At 45.5% G+C, this 21,715-nt stretch overlaps 1 protein-coding gene across 1 annotated transcript in view; it reads left to right on the top strand.

The window, feature by feature from the left end:
• The window catches only part of CCDC148 (coiled-coil domain containing 148), a 213,122-nt gene that overhangs the window by 40,830 nt on the left and 150,577 nt on the right, over positions 1-21,715 (top strand). Inside the window, exon 3 of the mRNA XM_044305121.1 lies at positions 7,015-7,136. Coding sequence (XP_044161056.1) covers positions 7,015-7,136 — 122 coding nt within the window. The remainder of the gene's footprint in view (positions 1-7,014; positions 7,137-21,715) is intronic.

The raw sequence follows: 21,715 nt of genomic DNA on the forward strand, positions 1-21,715 counted from the left end.
ATTCCAGTGACACTATCACACTACGACTATACAATTCTTAGATGTAGAAATCACTAAGGATGGTGAAGGAGGTTTTGAGACTACATTGTATACAAAGCCTACAGATAAGAACAATACCCTACTCTACACTAGTCACCACGCCCGACATACCTTTAAAAGGTATACCTAAAGGTCAGTTGATAAGAGCAAAACGTACAGCTAAAAAGAATACTGATTATATAAAACAGGAAAAACTGATACAACAAAAATTTATTAAGCGAGACTATACAAAAAATATGCTGGAGAATATAAAAAAGGAAGTTGAACAAATTCCCAGAGAGTCTTTATTAAAAAGGAAGATTAAAAAGGATACTAAAGATCATCTATTGTATATAGAGACATACAATCATCATGCAATATTAATACAAAAAAAAAAAAAAAAAATATTGGGACATATTACAATATGATAAAAAAAATATGGTAGACTGTTCAAAAACAAACCCGGGTTTCATATCGAAAAGGAAGAACAATAGGAAACAGACTAATTAAGGGGGACATAAAAATACAAACTTTGTTAGTAAGAAAGGTTACGTTCTCCCTGTTTATCCTGTATGAACTGTAACCAAATTTTAAGAGGACAGAACATTAACCATCCAAGAAAAGAATATGAAATTCCTATGTACCATTATGCCACATGTATGACTAAAAATGTCACATATGGATTGAGGTGTCCTTGCAGCATGTGGTACATAGGACAAACTAAAAGGGAAATACGAGTGAGACTAAATGAAGATAAATCTAACATAAGGAGATGCATGGATGCAACAGACAGCAGAATAGAGAAAGAAAAAAATAAATACCAGGAAACCACATTGTTGCAACACTGTCAGGAAAAGAAACATAGATGGAATGAAAAAAAAAGGGTTGTATTAGAATATGTTAAACCAGGAACAACTCCAGATGAGAATAAACGCAAATTATTGCAACATTAAACTACAGGGAGTGCAGAATTATTAGGCAAGTTGTATTTTTGAGGATTAATTTTATTATTGAACAACAACCATGTTCTCAATGAACCCAAAAAACTCATTAATATCAAAGCTGAATATTTTTGGAAGTAGTTTTTAGTTTGTTTTTAGTTTTAGCTATTTTAGGGGGATATCTGTGTGTGCAGGTGACTATTACTGTACATAATTATTAGGCAACTTAACAAAAAACAAATATATAGCCATTTCAATTTTTTATTTTTACCAGTGAAACCAATATAACATCTCAACATTCACAAATATACATTTCTGACATTCAAAAACAAAACAAAAACAAATCAGTGCCCAATATAGCCACCTTTCTTTGCAAGGACACTCAAAAGCCTGCCATCCATGGATTCTGTCAGTGTTTTGATCTGTTCACCATCAACATTGCGTGCAGCAGCAACCACAGCCTCCCAGACACTGTTCAGAGAGGTGTACTGTTTTCCCTCCTTGTAAATCTCACATTTGATGATGGACCACAGGTTCTCAATGGGGTTCAGATCAGGTGAACAAGGAGGCCATGTCATTAGATTTTCTTCTTTTATACCCTTTCTTGCCAGCCACGCTGTGGAGTACTTGGACGCGTGTGATGGAGCATTGTCCTGCATGAAAATCATGTTTTTCTTACCTTGCAGACTTCTTCCTGTACCACTGCTTGAAGAAGGTGTCTTCCAGAAACTGGCAGTAGGACTGGGAGGCCTCAACCCAAAAAGGCCCCACAAGCTCATCTTTGATGATACCAGCCCAAACCAGTACTCCACCTCCACCTTGCTGGCGTCTGAGTCGGACTGGAGCTCTCTGCCCTTTACCAATCCAGCCATCTGGCCCATCAAGACTCACTCTCATTTCATCAGTCCATAAAACCTTAGAAAAATCAGTCTTGAGATATTTCTTGGCCCAGTCTTGACGTTTCAGCTTGTGTGTCTTGTTCAGTGGTGGTCGTCTTTCAGCCTTTCTTACCTTGGCCATGTCTCTGAGTATTGCACACCTTGTGCTTTTGGGCACTCCAGTGATGTTGCAGCTCTGAAATATGGCCAAACTGGTGGCAAGTGGCATCTTGGCAGCTGCACGCTTGACTTTTCTCAGTTCATGGGCAGTTATTTTGCGCCTTGGTTTTTCCACACGCTTCTTGCGACCCTGTTGACTATTTTGAATGAAACGCTTGATTGTTCGATGATCACGCTTCAGAAGCTTTGCAATTTTAAGAGTGCTGCATCCCTCTGCAAGATATCTCACTATTTTTGACTTTTCTGAGCCTGTCAAGTCCTTCTTTTGACCCATTTTGCCAAAGGAAAGGAAGTTGCCTAATAATTATGCACACCTGATATAGGGTGTTGATGTCATTAGACCACACCCCTTCTCATTACAGAGATGCACATCACCTAATATGCTTAATTGGTAGTAGGCTTTCGAGCCTATACAGCTTGGAGTAAGACAACATGCATAAAGAGGATGATGTGGTCAAAATACTCATTTGCCTAATAATTCTGCACGTAGTGTAGATGGATAACAAAAATGGAGATATTAAAGGAGTTATCCGGGTTCAGAGCTGAAGCCAGACATACCCTTATTTTCACCGAGGCAGCCCCCCTGAGGCTAGCATCGGAGCATGTCATGCTCCGATGCGCTCCCTTGTCCTGCGCTAAATCGCACAGGGCACAGGCTCTTTTGTTTATCATAACACACTGCCGGGCGAAAATTTCCGCCCGGTAGTGTGTTCGGTGACATCACTGGCTCTGATGGGCGGGCTTTAGCGCTGCCTTAGCTTTTTTACTGGCTAGGGCAGCCCTAAATCCCGCCCATCAGTGCCAGTGACATCACTGGGCTTGCTGGCAGCCCCATGGAGAGCCCCGCTACATCACCGGATCTCCCAAAAAATGCCTTTGCCCTGCGCGATTTAACTGCTCCGATGCTCAAGTCAGGGATGCTGCCGGGGTGAAAATGGAGGTATGTCCGGTTTCAGCTCTGAACCCGGACAACCCCTTTAAAAATAAAAGGGTTAAATGACATCTGTAACTTTAAGGTGTTTTTGTGACACAGTTATTTTGTAACTATTTTATTTAACTAGGGCGTATAATATAAAAATAGACCCCACCCATGGTATTGAGCATTTAGGCTGCTAGTTACACCTGATGTTCACGCATGAGTAACGTCGCGCATGAACTAGTGTGGTACAGCTCAGCGTCCTCTGAACAAAAAGTGCCCTTGAGCCACGGGCCAGTTTTCCGCGCGGGTGCAATGCGTGACGTGGACGCATTGCACCCGCACTGAATCCGGATCCATTAATTTCTCTGGGGCTGTGCACATAAGCGGTGATTTTCACGCATCACTTGTGCGTTGCGTGAAAATCGCAGCATGGTCTATATTCTGCGTTTTCCACGCAGCAAGGGCCCCAAAGAAGTGAATGGAACTGCATGAAAATCGCAAGCATCCGCAAGCAAGTGCGGATGCGGTGCGATTTTCACGCATTGTTGCTAGGTGACGATCGGGATGGGGACCCGATCATTATTATTTTCCCTTATAACATGGTTATAAGGGAAAATAATAGCATTCTGAATACAGAATGCATAGTACAATAGGGCTGGAGGGGTTAAAAATAAATAAAAAATAATATAGCTCACCTTAATCCACTTGATCGCGCAGCCCGGCTTCTCTTCTGTCTTGTTCTTTGCAGTGCACAGGAAAAGGACTTTTGATGACGTCACTGCGCTCATCACATGGTCCGTCACATGATCCATCACCATGGTAAAAGATCATGTGATGGACCATGTGATGAGTGCAGTGACGTCATCAAAGGTCCTATTCCTCAAAGAAGAAGACAGAAGAGATGCCGGCTGCCCGAACAAGTGGATTAAGGTGAGTTAAAAAAATTTATTTTTTTTTTTTAACCCCTCCAGCCCTATTGTACTATACATTCTGTATTAAGAATGCTATTATTTTCCCTTATAACCAAGTTATAAGGGAAAATAATACAATCTACATAACACCTAACCAGTGGCGACTCTAGGAACAATATATAGGGGGGGCACAAAGATACCACAGTCAAAAATGGGGGGGCACAAACAAAATAAGTATATATCAATAAGATTACAAAATACGAGTGAATTGCGATCTGCAGGGATACAGTTATAATAAAGCAATTTACTTACAAAAGAAGCTACTCAGTCGTCTGCTGTGCCGTCCTCTGCTTGCATCCACGTATTCTTTCCCCTTCTTTCTGTCTCTCGTCAGTGCACAGGCACACTGTTATGGGGGATCTGTGGAAGACACACTGTTATGGGGGCATCTGTGGATGACACATTATGCCTCTCATTAGCCCTCATTATGCCTCTCATATCAGCCCCCATATCAGCCCTTATGCCTCATTAGCTCCCATATCAGCCCTTATGCCTCATTAGCCCCCATATCAGCCCTTATGCCTCATTAGCCCCCATATCAGCCCTTATGCCTCATTAGCCCCCATTATGCCTCTTATTAGCCCCATTATGCCTCTTATTAGCCCCATTATGCCTCCAATTAGCCCCCATATGCCTCCTATTAGCCCCCATATGCCTCCTATTAGCCCCCATATGCCTCCAATTAGCCCCCATATGCCTATTAGCCCCCATATGCCTCCAATTAGCCCCCATATGCCTATTAGCCCCCATATGCCTCCTATTAGCCCCCATATGCCCCCATATGCCTCCAATTAGCCCCCATATGCCTCCTATTAGCCCCCATATGCCTCCTATTAGCCCCCATATGCCTCCTATTAGCCCCCATATGCCTCCTATTAGCCCCTATATGCCTCCTATTAGCCCCTATATGCCTCCTATTAGCCCCCATATGCCTCCTATTAGCCCCCATATGCCTCCTATTAGCCCCCATATGCCTCCTATTAGCCCCCATATGCCCCCATATGCCTCCAATTAGCCCCGATATGCCTCCTATTAGCCCCCATATGCCTCCTATTAGCCCCCATATGCCTCCTATTAGCCCCCATATGCCTCCTATTAGCCCCCATATGCCTCCTATTAGCCCCCATATGCCTCCTATTAGCCCCCATATGCCTCCTATTAGCCCCCATATGCCTCCTATCAGCCCCCATATGCCTCCTATTACCCCATATGCCTCCTATTAGCCCCATATGCCCCCATTTGCCTCCAATTAGCCCCCATATGCCTCCAATTAGCCCCCATATGCCTCCTATTAGCCCCCATATGCCTCCTATTAGCCCCCATATGCCTCCTATCAGCCCCCATATGCCTCCTATCAGCCCCCATATGCCTCCTATTACCCCATATGCCTCCTATTAGCCCCATATGCCCCCATTTGCCTCCAATTAGCCCCCATATGCCTCCAATTAGCCCCCATATGCCTCCAATTAGCCCCATATGCCTCCAATTAGCCCCATATGCCCCCATATGCCTCCAATTAGCCCCCATATGCCTCCAATTAGCCCCCATATGCCTCCTATTAGCCCCATAGGCCCCCATATGCCTCCAATTAGCCCCCATATGCCTCCTATCAGCCCCATATGCCTCCTATTAGCCCCATATGCCTCCTATTAGCCCCAAATATGCCTCCAATTAGCCCCAAATATGCCTCCAATTAGCCCCAAATATGCCTCCAATTAGCCCCCATATATGCCTCCAATTAGCCCCCAAATAGCCCCCATATGCCTCCTATTAGCCCCCAAATATGCCTCCAAATGCCCCATATGGCTCCAATTAGCCCTTATATGCCTCCTATTAGCCCCCATAATGCCCCCAGCAGCCACATTTTTTATAAAATAAAAAATAAAAACACTTACCTCTCCTGCTCCTGGACGGACGCCGCCTGCCATTTTCTCCTCAGTCGACTGTGCTCTAAACTGGCGCGCACAGCGTGAGGTCACAGAGCGCCCTCACGCTGTGCGCAGCCCTGCACAGCCGACAGCCGAGGACCAGGAAGTGGTGAGTACAGAGCGTTCACCACTTCCTGGTCCTTCGGTACTAATGAGCGCTTCCATAATGGAAGCGCTCATTAGTATTCACTCTGGGGAATCAGCGGGGGGGGGGGGCACCCGGGGGGGCAAGGGACAACATAGGGGGGGCAATTGCCCCCCCTCGCCCCCCTCTAGCGACGCCACTACACCTAACCCAAACCCGAACTTCTGTGAAGAAGTGTAGGTTCGGGGTCTGGGTACCAAACATGACGATCTTTCTCACGCGCGTGCAAAACGCATTAAAATGTTTGCACCTGCGCGGAAAAAACACAAACATGGAATGCAAATGCAGTGAAAACTGACTTGTTTTAGTGTCAAAATGGCACCATTTTCCCTGAACGCATCCGGCCCCAATCCGCAACGCCTGTGTGAAAGGGGCCTTAAGCTACAAATATATTGAAAATACTTCTGAAGCGTGAGTAACTTTTTCCTCATACGCTTGATCATAATACCAATGAATTGTGGCTGAATTGTATGTGAGAAACTGCTGTTTCCCGGCACAAGGATAGAGGAGTCTGGGTATGTCTAAAGCTTTGAGATTTGCATCTCCTGGCCTTTCCTAACGATGATTGTGAACAAGGCTTAACCCTAACAGGCTATTTAAGGTCAGAGACCTCGGTCTAAGTTATCTGAGAGCTCAAATCTCCTAGGGCTTCCATATTTTTGCAAGTTACTCCTTTCCTTTTTTCACTCTAAAATTGTACAAAACAAAAATAATACACTGATATTGCTTAACATGTTGAAAAGTGTGTTTTATCTTGAACTTTATGCCTTTCATCTTCAACTTTCTTGACCGTTCACAGTAACTGTAATTTTGACCAGGGGTGCCTAAACTTTTGCAAGCCACTGTATATCAATGTGTCATATTAAACCACAACTATACCTAATATGCTTCATTATTATGTTATCACTGGAATTTCGGAAATGCTGAAAAATTTCCGTACACTTTACCACCAGAATTTAACTATTCAAGTTTAAGATCCTGTTTTTATGCCCATTTTGTTTGTGTTTTTTTTTCTGTTCATCTCTTTGGACCAGAACATTTAGTGGTTCGCATGAAGAATGGATTCGGCAGTTCAAAATACAAACCTGTTGACTACCAACAACTGCATGCGTTAACCGAAGCCAAGAAATTAGCATCCTCAAGCATCCAATTAAAGGTACATTTGACTCCTCGCTTTTATAGTGTATCTATTATTCGTTTTATTTCACAAAATGCATACTTTAAAGGGGTTGTCTAGGTTTCTTATATTGATGGCCCAACTTCAGGATACGCCATTAATATCTGACTGGCCAGGCCCGATGTCCCACACCTCTGCTGATCAGCTATCCCAAAGGAGCAGCAGCACTGGAAATTGGCGCCAGTACTACACAGCTCCGTCAGCGTACTGAGCTGGTTACTGCAGCTCTGCCCCCTTAAAGTGAATAGGAGTGTTGCCGTAACCAGCTACCTAACGGACAGAGCTGTATAGTTCTGGATCAATTCCAGAACAGCTGATCGGTGTGAGTGCGGGATATCGGGAGATAAGCCATCAACATAAAAATCCTGGACGACCCCGTTAATACCGTGTCCTTACTTTTTTTATTATCCATCAGGTTTCCTTTGCTCTTTTACAGTCAGTTTAGCATTCTGCGCTATTATCTCCAGTGATTAGACGGTCAGAAAGAGATGTTACCAGGTGATAGACACCTGTCTCTGTATACACATTTACACAGGGGAAACTGTCAGTCATTGAGCAGGACCACCCACTGGACTCCTAAGACCACAGTGTGCAGGGGGCAGCAAATGACAAGTTACACTGAACGTTTTCCCACAAAGCTACATCTGTAGAAAAAAAATAAGCTCCCGAAAAAGGCACGCTCTTTAAGGGCTCATTCAGACTACCAAAATTGCGGAACGGATGCGGACTGAAATATACGGTCGTGTGAATGGGCCCTCATCGGAATGTATGACTTATTTTTTCCCTCTAAATTCTATCTTATACCGATTGTTCTTTATTCTAATCAGTTTTTTATTTCTTGATTGTAAACTTATTTTTTTTATTCCATTTTGTGCACATGATGATGGGGACAGCCATCTTGACTCTTGCTGCTCTTCTGCTCTAACAATTCACAGATTTGGTTTGCAGCAGCCATATGGGCTGTGAAGAACCTGCAGTCTAGAGATGATTCATTGACTTCTATGGTAGAGTGTAGTGGGCATGCTCTGTGACCTGTGTAGAGGTCACTGTGGCGGGGAAGGTCTGACTATCGCCTATCATGAATTGTGTGACCCTGTGTTATATGCACAGAGGTTTTTTCTTTCATTGTAATCCTGCCTTTGATGATCATGAGATGACTACGTATAAACGATCTCTGCAGAAAACAGGAAGTGTTCGTCTGTGATGACCTGTCACTACAGTGAAAACTGCAGGAGTTCAGGATTTTGTTTAAAGGGAAGCTGTCACCATGAAACTCCAATGTAAGCTACAGGCAGCATGTTATAGAGCAGGAGGAGCTGAGCAGAAAGTTCTGTGGGAAAAGTTTCAGTAAAACTTGTATTTCATTCATTTAAATCTCTGCTCATTCTGGGCTTTGAAGTCCAGGAGGCGGTCCTATCAGTGATTGACAGCCTGCCCTCTATGACTGTGTATACAGAGAGAGCTGTCAATCACTGATAGGACCGCCTCCTGGACTTCAAATCCCTGAAGGAGCAGAGATTTAAATGAAAGAAATACAAGTTGGGGTCCATTCACACGTCCGCAATTTCGTTCCGCATTTTGCGGACCATTCATTTGTAATCTGGAATTGCGGATCCGCACTTCCGGGTCCGCAATTCCGTTCCCGAAAAAAATAGAACATGTCCTATTCTTGTCTGCAATTGCGGACAAGAATAGGCATTTTCTATTAAGTGCCGGCGATGTGCGGTCTGCAAAATGTGGAACGCACATTGCCGGTGTCCGTGTTTTGCAGATCCAGGGATCCGTGGATCCGCAAAACACACACGGACGTGTGAATGGACCGTTATACTGAATCTTTCCCCATGAAACTATATATCAATCTGCTCAGCTCCTCCTGCTCTATAACATGTTGCCTGCAGCTCAGACCCTATTTTCAATGTGACAGGTCCCTTTAAAATAAACATATTGTTAGAAATATATTTAACATTAAACCTTGATTTAACCAATACTGTAGGATACCTGATTTAACCCATATTAATCACGTGGTTACCCACACATTGCCCTACAGACTAAAGTGTTGTGGATGTGGCCTTACTTAACCAGTTAATTCAGTTTTACTGTCCATCTTCATAATCCGGTGTAATCCTGGAAAACCCAATCTACCAGGTCTTCTCATCACGTCGTCCTGCATGGTAGAGTGTGGTGGGCATGCTCTGCGACCTGTGTAGAGGTCACTGTGCAGGGGAAGGTCTGACTATCGCCTATCATGAATTGTGTGACCCTGTGTTAGGACTCCAGTACACGACAGCAGAATTTCCATTCATTCCTTGCACGTTGCATGTCCATGTGTCAGTGTCACAGGCAGTCCTACGAGGGTTTGGCCCTGGGCTCCCCGCGCAGATTTGTAATCTCATCCACTTTAGCACAGCTCAGTGCTCATACCTCCTGCTCTGCAGAAGTGGGAATATTTACCCATTACTCTACCTAACCCTCAGGCAGTGACTGTACAATATGCTCATAAAACTAGCAGTGATAGAGAGCAAGCTGCAACCTACTTCTACAGGAATGGGTTAAATCCTACCGTTAGATGGAGGAGGATATGCTATACAAACTCTGCAGGTTTTATTTCTTCCAAAATGGACGTAGCTGATAGGGATCCGTATTGTTAAATTTTGTCTTATGTCCTTCACTGTAAGTAATTGGTGGCTCATTTTGCTCAGCCCCTGCACACTGTATCATTAGCTACTGATACATCTTTTCATAGACTTGGCAGGTTGCGGCATATTCATTTTTCATGAACTGTTACCAGCACCCCAAGAATTCAAAGCTTCACTCACACCATCCAAAAGTGCAGGGGAACGGAGCTCCCAGTTAGGGGACTGAAGACGCATGCGCCACCCATGTCACCCTACAAGGACTGCTGTCCTATTTCATGGGTGCAAAGATCTGTGTAAAAAGATAGGAAGTGCTTTTTTTACAGTTGCCTTTCTGGGGGCCGCTCGGATACAATTGGTTAATGATCTGATGCTCTAAGCATTAATTAATGTAGGAGCATCAGGTACTTATGCACCCGGCCAGGTGCCCTCCTGAAGTAAACTGTATCACCACCCTCAGGACAGTGATACAGTTGAATACTGTGGTCAAGGTGGCAGTGAAAAAATATGGGGGATTCAGCCCGCACAACCCTGTATGCAGGTGCAGATTGCTATGGCGAAATACAGATACAAACGCAAAAACACAAAATGCAATCGCACACTGCAACCAGCACTCTGCCCTGCCTTTATGCTGGATGCTGAATAAAGCATTGGTGTACATTTTGGCCAAAGCGTAATAAGCACTATTTTGTGCTGCACTGTGGTATTTGCTTCTGCTGAGGCAGTATATTGTGCTGCACTGTGGTATCTGGTCCTGCTGGGGCAGTATATTGTGTGCTGCACTGTGGTATTTGGTGGTATTTGGTTCTGCTGGGGCAGTATATTGTGCTGCACTGTGGTATTTGCTTCTGCTGAGGCAGTATATTGTGCTGCACTGTGGTATCTGGTTCTGCCTGGGCAGTATATTGTGCTGCACTGTGGTATCTGGTTCTGCTGGGGCAGTATATTGTGCTGCATTGTGGTATCTGGTTCTGCTGGGACAGTATATTGTGCTGCACTGTGGTATCTGGTTCTGCTGGGGCAGTATTCTGTGCTGCACTGTGGTATTTGGTTCTGCTCAGGCAGTATATTGTGCTGCACTGTGGTATTTGGTTCTGCCTGGGCAGTATATTGTGCTGCACTGTGGTATTTGGTTCTGCTGGGGCAGTATATTGTGCTGCACTGTGGTATCTGGTTCTGCTGGGGCAGTATATTGTGCTGCATTGTGGTATCTGGTTCTGCTGGGACAGTATATTGTGCTGCACTGTGGTATCTGGTTCTGCTGGGGCAGTATTCTGTGCTGCACTGTGGTATTTGGTTCTGCTCAGGCAGTATATTGTGCTGCACTGTGGTATTTGGTTCTGCTGAGGCAGTATTCTGTGCTGCACTGTGGTATTTGGTTCTGCTCGGGCAGTATATTGTGCTGCACTGTGGTATCTGGTTCTGCTGGGGCAGTATTGTGTGCTGCACTGGTATTTGGTTCTGCTCGGGCAGTATATTGTGCTGCACTGTGGTATCTGGTTCTGCTGGGGCAGTATTGTGTGCTGCACTGGTATTTGGTTCTGCTCGGGCAGTATATTGTGCTGCACTGTGGTATTTGGTTCTGCTGGGGCAGTATATTGTGCTGCACTGTGGTATCTGGTTCTGCTGGGGCAGTATATTGTGCTGCACTGTGGTATTTGCTTCTGCTGGGGCAGTATATTGTGCTGCACTGTGGTATCTGGTTTTGCTGGGGCGGTATATTGTGCTGCACTATGGTATTTGGTTCTGCTGGGGCAGTATATTGTGCTGCACTGTGGTATCTGGTTCTGCTGGGGCAGTATTTTGTGCTGCACTGTGGTATCTGGTTCTGCTGGGGCAGTATTCTGTGCTGCACTGTGGTATTTGGTTCTGCTGGGGCAGTATATTGTGCTGCATTGTGGTATTTGCTTCTGCTGGGGCAGTATATTGTGCTGCACTGTGGTATTTGCTTCTGCTGGGGCGGTATATTGTGCTGCACTGTGGTATTTGGTTCTGCTGGGGCAGTATTGTGTGCTGCAATGTGGTATTTGGTTCTGCTGGGGCAGTATATTGTGCTGCACTCTGGTATCTGGTTCTGCTGGGGCAGTACATTGTGCTGCACTGTGGTATCTGGTTCTGCTGGGGCAGTATTGTGTGCTGCACTGTGGTATCTGGTTCTGCTGGGGCAGTATTGTGTGCTGCACTGTGGTATCTGGTTCTGCTGGGGCAGTATTGTGTGCTGCACTGTGGTATCTGGTTCTGCTGGGGCAGTATTGTGTGCTGCACTGTGGTATTTGCTTCTGCTGGGGCGGTATATTGTGCTGCACTCTGGTATCTGGTTCTGCTGGGGCAGTACATTGTGCTGCACTGTGGTATCTGGTTCTGCTGGGGCAGTATTGTGTGCTGCACTGTGGTATCTGGTTCTGCTGGGGCAGTATTGTGTGCTGCACTGTGGTATCTGGTTCTGCTGGGGCAGTATTGTGTGCTGCACTGTGGTATCTGGTTCTGCTGGGGCAGTATTGTGTGCTGCACTGTGGTATCTGGTTCTGCTGGGGCAGTATTGTGTGCTGCACTGTGGTATCTGGTTCTGCTGGGGCAGTATTGTGTGCTGCACTGTGGTATTTGCTTCTGCTGGGGCGGTATATTGTGCTGCACTCTGGTATCTGGTTCTGCTGGGGCAGTACATTGTGCTGCACTGTGGTATCTGGTTCTGCTGGGGCGGTATATTGTGCTGCACTGTGGTATTGCTGGCCCCACCTACCTCTGTTGCCCCGACTTTTGTCAATCTGGGCCCGCCTACAACATGGTGGAACTTTTAGTATTTTTTCCAGGGCCACTTTAAGTTCCCAGTCTGCCCCTGTTTCTAGATCAGCCTTTTTTCGAAAACTTGTACTAAAATCTAAAAGCCTTTGTTTTTCTTGAGAGAATTAAAATGAGGGGGGGGGGGGCAGGTATAGGGACAAGGTGTTGATTTGGGTTTCAAAATACACCCGTCCACCGGTAGTCCCTATACCACGGCTGTCAGATAGAATATCATCTGTTTGACTGCCGCCTGATCCTTCCTCTCCCGAACATTATAGTTGTATTCTTTACACATACCCCCTATGTGCCTTCACTGCCACCCGTGTGCGGAGTCTCACCAGTGCTCTGATGCCAAGTGAGGCTAGATTCTTTTTATTAGACTTTTTGGCCATAAAACATTTGCAGACAGCCATCCATCATAAGCGATGTTCAGAAAGTCCATTACGTCTGGCAGCCAAGTTATCCCCAGGCCGACGCCAATATTGTTTGTCACCAGTAAAATAATGATTGACGTCCAGTAATATCGCTCCAACAACTAAATGAACACGATCATATTTATGGCCTGGACCGGTTCTATTGCATAATACAAACCCCCCAATTAATGCTATACAGAAGGCAGTGGACCATGATGTGGCCGCTGCTTTCCGGATTGCACTCCCTGCATTACTGCTTCTGAGGTGTCAGAAACATCCGGATGTGACAGTGATCACTGATCTCAGCGAAAGTCATTCCTGCCCGTCAGCATGAGCGTGCGGTATGTGGACTACGTCTGATATATAGCCTGTGTCTACAGAGCCACGGCCAGCCATGTCCTTGACAGCTGCGTCTTTAGAATTGCAGTGAAGGAATTGTGGAAAACATTTCTAGATGTCTTCTTGTCATCATATCAAATGTCTATAAAGTATAATGCACTTCGGTGCGTTGCCTGTATTGCCAGCGTCGCAGATCCCCAAAAAATGTGAAGTGGGCAGCAGTGTTCACACCAATAGCCAAAATGTTTTCAAAACCGGATCGCGGTGCTGTATTAGCCAATCCGGGAATCTTCACTCCAGCACAGAGCCGTCAGTGAATGGGACACAGAGAACCGGACCCCTTTCACAGGCACGCTCCTGTCGGATATCGAGAAAGCACATCGATAGTGAAGTACTGCTTCGTCCGGTCAGATAAAAAGGTTTATTATACTCGCATATAATATTACATGATCCGTTATTGTTAAAAAGACATACAAAACACAAAATCTGACATAATGCATCATTTAGCAGCAATGCAGGAAAGTAACATAGTGAAAAACGCCCCCCCCATCCCCCCCCCTCCCAGAAGCCACAAGAAGGTCGGCATATATGGTCTCATATATCTCACAAAAGACACAAACAATGTCTGTTAATGCTAACTAGGTAAGAACACCCATTACAGACATACTTGCACAGGCCTATATACTCATGCTGATAAACATGTGCCAAGGATCCCAAACTAGAGATACCAAAGAGAGTGGAATGACACACTCTAAGCAAACAATGAAAAGGCGATAGCCAGTATACACAAGTGGCGTCCAAACAGAGACTTCTACAGACCAAGGGCTTCAGGAGGACACCAACCACGACGCGCGTTTCACCTCGCTTCCTCCAAGAGGAAGCCAGGCCTCGTTCGCCCCCAAGAGGAAGCGAGGTAAAACGCGCGTCGTGGTTGGTGTCCTCCTGAAGCCCTTGGTCTGTAGAAGTCTCTGTTTGACCACTTGTGTATACTGGCTATCGCCTTTTCATTGTTTGCTTAGAGTACATCATTCCACTCTCTTTGGTATCTCTAGTTTGGGATCCTTGGCACATGTTTATCAGCATGAGTATATAGGCCAGTGTCTATAGCATAATGGGTGTTCTTACCTAGTTAGCATTAACAGACACTGGTTTTAGGAGCCGCTCTATGTACCAATCGAGTCTGCAAATTCGGGACTTTTCTAAAGGTGACCATAGGTTGCACCAGTATCTATTTCCCTAAAATAGAGTCATTTTTCAAAACCCCCCAGTTTTTCCGGACAATGTCCTTTAAAGTCCCGGCATTCATATTATATTGTGTGAGGAACGAGAACCTAAAGTCCCTCTTCCCTTTCTCCATCTCTTTATTCCCTCCCTCACAATCCCTTCCCATCAGATCCTGCAATTACGGTTGTCATCACGGTCCATGACAAAAAAATATCCCCAAGGGACAGGAGGATTTGCCGTCATTGCCCGGAGGTACTGGATTTTAGGGAACAAAGCCTGGTACTTAAAGAGAGATTTGTTGAGAAGGGGTACGATAAAGAGGATTTGGATAAATGTTGTGATCTGATGAGAAGGGATTGTGAGGATAGGTCATCCGTATCTGATCAGTGGGGGTCCGACAACTGGGACCCCCACCGATCAGCTGTTTGAGAAGGCACCGTCGCTCCTGTTAGTGTCACGGCCTTCTATCAGCTCACCAAGCACAGCGCCGTACATTGTATAGCAGCTGTGCTTGGTATCGCACCTCAGCCCCATTCACTTCAATAGCGGTGAGCTGCGCCTAGGCCATGTGACCGATGAACGTGACGTCACAGGCTCAGACTAGGGCCTCATGCACAAGACCGTGCCGTTTTTTGCGGTCTGCAAACCACGGATCCGCAAAAAATGGAAGTGCCCGTGTTGCCTTCCGCAATTTGCAGAACGGACAATCGCGGACAAGAATAGGACATGTTATATTTTTTTTGCGGGGCCTCGGAACGGAGCCACGGATGCGGGCAGCACACGGAGAGCTGTCCGCATCTTTTGCGGCTCCATTGAAATGAATGGGTCCGCATCCGAGCCGCCAAAACGTCGGCTCGGATGCGGACCCAAACAACAGCCGTGTGCATGAGGCCTTAGATGGAGAAGGCTGCAGCGCTACTGCAAGCAACTCTGCAAGCCTAGGTTATCAATATCTGATCGGTGAGGGTCCAACTCCCGGCACTCTCTGCCAATCAGCTGTTTGAAGAGAGAACGGCGCTCCAGTGAGCACTGCGCCCTCCTCACAGCATACCAAGCACAGCGCCGTACTTTACATAGTGGCTGTGCTTGGTATTGCAGCTCAGCCCCATTCATTAGTTACAGTTACTAATATGCTGCAGTTGTTCCAGTATATATATATATATTTTTTTGCTATATCCCTCAGAATAGAATAGCATATTCTACTAGGCTACTGAATACAGCAGCAAAAAATATGCCAACACAAACTGGTCTGGCGTATGCGAGAAGGCATATACTGGGTTAATAGGGCCCTATGAGTATCTGAGGATACATTGATATGTTTTCAAGAAATACAAATTAATCCTAAATCATAGAAAGCATAGAACAGAAATGCACTGTAACCCATAGCAACCAGTTCTTTGCCTTCCCAATAAATCACTGGTGGTAGAGACACATCGAAGCCCAGTACCTGCTGCGAAAGGAAGCCGCTTATGTAAACTGCGCATCAGAGGCCGTGGAGACTGTTCCTACATATTTAATGATCTCTAATGTGTGAAGATGTTGCGCTCTTTCATTTTGTTTCTTATCTTATTAGAATATTGGAAACCTTAATATCCGGCAAGCGATATAACAGAACAGGTGTTGGTGCGCCCTCTGAAATAACCAGCCGTTATTATACAGCAGAACGGTATTAGATGTCTTATCAGTTTATGTATATACCGTATATGTGTGTGTGTATTGCAGTAGAAAGTCATTAGGGGAAAACAGGCTATGTGCGTTTATCAGTCTGCAATGCTTTCGGCATTCTCTTCTAACCGTCTTTAGTTAGGCCTCATTCAGACAACTGAATGGTCCGCAAATTGCAGATCCACAAAACACGAATACCGGTCGCGTGCGTTCTGCATTTTGCGGAACGCACACGGCCAGCCCTATGATAGAAATACCTATTCTTGTCAGCAATTGTGGAAATGAATAGGACATGCGCTATCTTTTTGCGGGGCCATGGAACGGAGATGCAGATGCATACAGCATCTTTTGCGGCCCCATTGAAATACTTTTCCAGTATGGTATGTTCACATCTGCTTTGGAAGTAAAATAAAATAAAAAAAATCTGTCTTAATCAGGGCGCTATGTTCCTATAAAGCAAGGATTTATTAGTTAAAGAAGGGGAAAAAAGTGCTAAATATAACGCGTTTTGGAGGCGATCAGATTGCAGTTTTCTGAAAAAGGAGGCCGATCGGCTCCGAAACGCGTTATATTTACAGCTGTTTTTTCCCTTCTTTTAACTAATAAATCCTTGTGTTATCGGATCATAGCGCCCTGATTTAGCCGGTATTTTATTTTCACTTTTGTGCGGATCCGTATGACCGACCAGCAGGTTGGAGCAGCAAGTTTTCGCAACTTGAGGAACGTTGTCTGCTGTCCACAGAGTTGTGCCTGACTGCACCCCTTATTCTGGTAAGTGAGTACTTACCTGTGTATGTTTTACCAGTATTACGGCCTTTTGATGTATTAGGTTACTTTCACATCGGCGTATTTGCTGGATCCTTAAGGGGATCAGCAAAAATGCATGCGGTATTTAATACAACCGTCTGCATCTGTTCAGAACGGATCCAGTTGTATTATCTCTAAAATGACCAAGACGGATCTGGCACTAGAACCTTTGTAAGTCAATGGGCGCCGCATCCATTTTCTTTTGTGTTCGGCACCATTGACTTACATCGTAAGATTTCTTGGCGAAGCTGAAGGCGTGTGGGCGGTGTTATCTCGCGTCAGTGACGTAGTGGGGGGCACTGGATACTGCGCTGATGGGGCCGTGGAGTGTCAGCCCAGGAAAGGCGTGCTTCGCTCTGCTGTTGGGTGGGCCTGGGCACCGTTGAAAGAAAATAACCTTACTGCCTTATTTGCATATCATACGAAGATGATTTCCTCAAGATAGAAAGCAAGAAACGCCGAATGAAAGATCTAACAGGAAAGGAGGTGTTATGTTCTACATGGCAATTGTTTTGCTTTAAAGGGGTTTTTCCCATCTCAGACAATTGGGGCATATCGCTAGGATATGCCCCCATTGTCTTATAGGTGCTGGTCCCACCGCTGGGACCCGCACATATATCGAGAACGGAGCCCCGAAAGTGAAGGAGAGTGCACTGCGCATGCGCAGCCGCCCTCTATTCATTTCTATGAGGCCGCCGAAAATAGCCGAGCTATTGCCATCTGCCCCATAGAAGTTTATGGGAACATGGGGCGCGCATGCGCGGCTCGCTCCAATTCACTTCTGTGGGAGAGGCGGGGATTAGCGCTTGGTGGTGGACGGACCCCGGGAAATCTGGGGTCCTCCAGCCATAGTGCTCCCCACTCCGTTCTCGATATAGGTGCGGGTCCCAGCGGTGGGACCCGCACCTATCAGACAATGGGGGCATATCCTAGCGATATGCCCTTATTGTCTAAGATGGGAATACCCCTTTACTAGTGATAATCCATGGGACAGATTTCCTTTAAACTTGTAATTCATACATTTTGACATCCGCCCTTTCTGTGCTTAGGAGTCCAGTGGGCGGTCCTATCAGTGATCCCTGCATGCTTAGTCATGCAGTTAGCTGTCAGTCATTGACTAGAACCGCCCACATGACTCTGATGTGCAAAGAGAGCAGAGGTTTAAATGTATAAATACAAGTTTTACAGAATCTTTTCCCACAAATCTATATATCAATCTGCTCTGCTCCTCCTGCTCTATAACGCGCTGCCTGTAGATTGCACTGCATTTCATGGTGACAGGTTCCCTTTAAATCCTTCCCAGACTTATTGCTTTAGCACTGCAGAGAGAAGGAGGAAGGGGAGATGAATGAAAGATTCTTCATGGGACAACACGGCTGATGGACTGGGAGGACATCATGGTTGGTGTTGCTGGTATATATGTATATTAGTGTGACTTCCTGTAAATTCCTGTACATTACAGAGAAACGTCTCTTCTGGATGTATACAGGTGAGGTCATACTGTCCTCTTTCTGTCTTATTATTTCTCTTCAAAGGAAGTGAAGGAAAGCAAACTCAAAATGAAGTGACTGAAGAGGCGAGAGAATTGCATCCTGAGTCACTGCTGTAACCTTGCAGTATAATTGGGTATCACAGTAATTAGCGATGTCTTTCACATTGGGCTTGCAGCCAGTTATTGGAAACATGATTTCCACAGGGTTTTCTGTCCGTTGCCTTGTCTTCAGCAATTATATTCCATATTCTCAGTCACATTTATAGGGACTCTTAATTATTTTATTTTTTTGTGGGATTTGTAATATTTCTACTTGACTAAAATATATTCTGCCACTTTACAAGTCATTAGTCAGATCGCACATAGAGTATTACATACAGATTTGGGCGCCTGTGTACAAGAAAAGACATAGAAGAGCTTGAGATGGCTCAAAGGTGAGTAATAAATTAAATGGGAGTAATATAGTACCAGGGAAGATGAGGAAAATTAGGATTATTTAGTGTATAAAGGTTGAGGGGAGATTTAATAACTATGTATAAGTATACCAAAGGTATATATCCGCCATGATCTGTTTATGCCAAAGTATATACAGTACTGTGACCTTGTCGAAGGGGACATCCAATACTGGATGTCTAGAGGAAAAGTTTCTGCACAGAAACGCACCTAGCCTTTCTGCTTTTCTGCTGCCTGAGGCGAAAATTGAGACGTACCCCCCCACATGAAAAATTCTAAACCTAACCCCTTTCCTTCCTAACATTACATACAGCAATACAAAACATATAGGGCCCCACATCGCCACATGCCTCTTCCATCCAATGACGTCTCCTCTGATGTAGACGGCCTCTTTCCTCATGTTCTCCATTCAGACCAGACCGCCATGATGATTTCTTTCCACCATCTCCTGTCTGCAGAGTTTGACAATAAGACATATTAGTTTCCTACTTGTCCATCATCCACCCACCTTCTGAACGCCCCATCCTGCCACCCCCGCCCACTGTGCTCCCCAATACCATACTGCAGAAACAGCTAATCCCCCTGAAAATACCAGTATCACACAGATAGTGCCCCCTTCAATAATTATTAGCACGCAGTGTCATAAAAAATAATTGTGCCCAGCAAATAGTGTCCCTGACGGTAATAGTACCATAAATAGTGTCCCCCCAAAATAATTGTGCTAAGCTGATACAGTGTTCCCCAACGTCCCATCAACAGTAATAATTCTCTGCCAGAGTGCACTTATTAGTAATAGTGCCCCCACAGTGCCTCTGACAGTAATAATGCCCCCACTGTGCCCAGAAATAATAATGCCCTATAGTGCCCATACTCACCATAATGCCCCCAGTAGTGATAATTCTTCTTCTAATGTGTGACAGTATAAAAATGCCCCCTAATGTGCACCAGTGGAAAAAATGCCCCCCCCCCATAACGTGAGCTAGTACCAAAAATCCCCCCTTATAAGGTGCGCTGGTACAAAAAAATGCCCCATTATAATGTGTATTAGTACAAAAAATGCCCCTTTCTAATGTGCTCTAGTACAAAGAATTGCTCCTTTATAATGTGCGCTATTTAAAAAAAATGCCCCCTTATGTGTAGTGGTACAAAATAAGCCCCCTTATAATGCGAGCCAGTACAAAAAATGCCCCCTTATAATGTGTGCCAGTACAAAAAATACCTCTTAGTGCCCCCAGTTGAGCCAGTGTCCCCATAGTGCCGCCATAGTGTGTGCCAATGCCCAGTACAAAACTTACCCCCTCCTAGTGCCCCCATAATATGTGCCAGTACAAAAAGCCCCATTTTAATGACCCCAGTAGATGCTCATATAGTGCTCCTCTTCCGGCCTTTGTCCCGCACTGGCTCAGGCGGCGTGATCATGATTACTTCATCGTGCCACCTGTGCTGGCCTCTGATAGACTACATGCAGTGGGAACGGGGAAGGGAGATGTCGCTCCCATGCCCCGAAGAAGTATCTAACTGTATAACCGTCCTAAGGACTGAGATACAGTTGAATATAGAGAGATAAGCCCTTGCACAAAAAAACTTTCAGCTTTCAGGGGATGTATAAATCCGTACGCAGTGAGCTCCCTCTAGTGGCGGCTGCAGACATGCAGAATGCTTTCACGTAAATCAGTTGCAGTGTGAAGGGAAGCAGGGGATTTTGAACTCTATTTAAAAAAAAAAAACTGAGCTCTGAGCCATATAAATATATATATATTTTTTTTTACTGTGGTATTTTAAAGGGGTTCTCCGTGATTTATATGTTGATGACCTATCCTCAGGATTGGTCATCAATATGAGATTGGAAGGGTCTGACCCATGTTACCCCTGCAAATCAACTGTCTGAGGAGTCCGCAGCGCTCCAGTGAGTGCATCGGACTCCGCGCAGCTTACCAAGCACAGCGCCGTACAATGTATAGTGGCTGTGCTTGGTTTGCTTGTATGAGACCTGCACCATGGCCATTTTATTGATGAATGTAACATCACATGGCCTAGGAAGAAGCCTGAGTGCTGACGGAGCGCCACGGCCCCCTTGTACAGCTGATCAGTGGGGATTCCAGGGGTCAGACCCCCACCGATCTCATATTGATCACCTTCCCGGAGAACCCCCTTAATATAGCCTTGTCTAGTAAAATCATATATCTGCACTGACCATCGTTCTCTTATGGAGGTCTGTATTTGTCACCCTTCGAAAGACTCACTGTCACACTAGGAGCAATGGTCACTACGCTTAGGGTTGTACACTGAAAGTGTATGGAGATATTGTCAGGCAGTGCACCATGGGAAAAAACAATCAGCTCCAATAAGGCTACTTTCACACTTGCGTTCGGGTGTCCGCTTGTGAGCTCCGTTTGAAGGCTCTCACAAGCGGCCCCGAACGCATCCGTACTGCCCTAATGCATTCTGAGTGGATGCGGATCCGCTCAGAATGCATCAGTCTGGCAGCGTTTGGCCTCCGCTCCGCTCAGCAGGCGGACACCCGAACGCTGCTTGCAGCGTTTTCGTGTCCGCCAAGCCGTGCAGAGCCAAACGGATCCGTCCAGACTTACAATGAAAGTCAATGGGGACGGATCCGTTTGAAGATGACACAATATGGCTCAATTTCAAACGGATCCGTCCCCCATTGACTTTCAATGTAAAGTCTGGACGGATCCGTCTGACTATCTTTCACACTTAGAATTTTTTCTAAAATATAACGCAGACGGATCC

The sequence above is a fragment of the Bufo gargarizans genome, chromosome 8, assembly GCF_014858855.1.
Source record: "Bufo gargarizans isolate SCDJY-AF-19 chromosome 8, ASM1485885v1, whole genome shotgun sequence".
NCBI classification, from domain to species: Eukaryota; Metazoa; Chordata; class Amphibia; order Anura; family Bufonidae; genus Bufo; species Bufo gargarizans.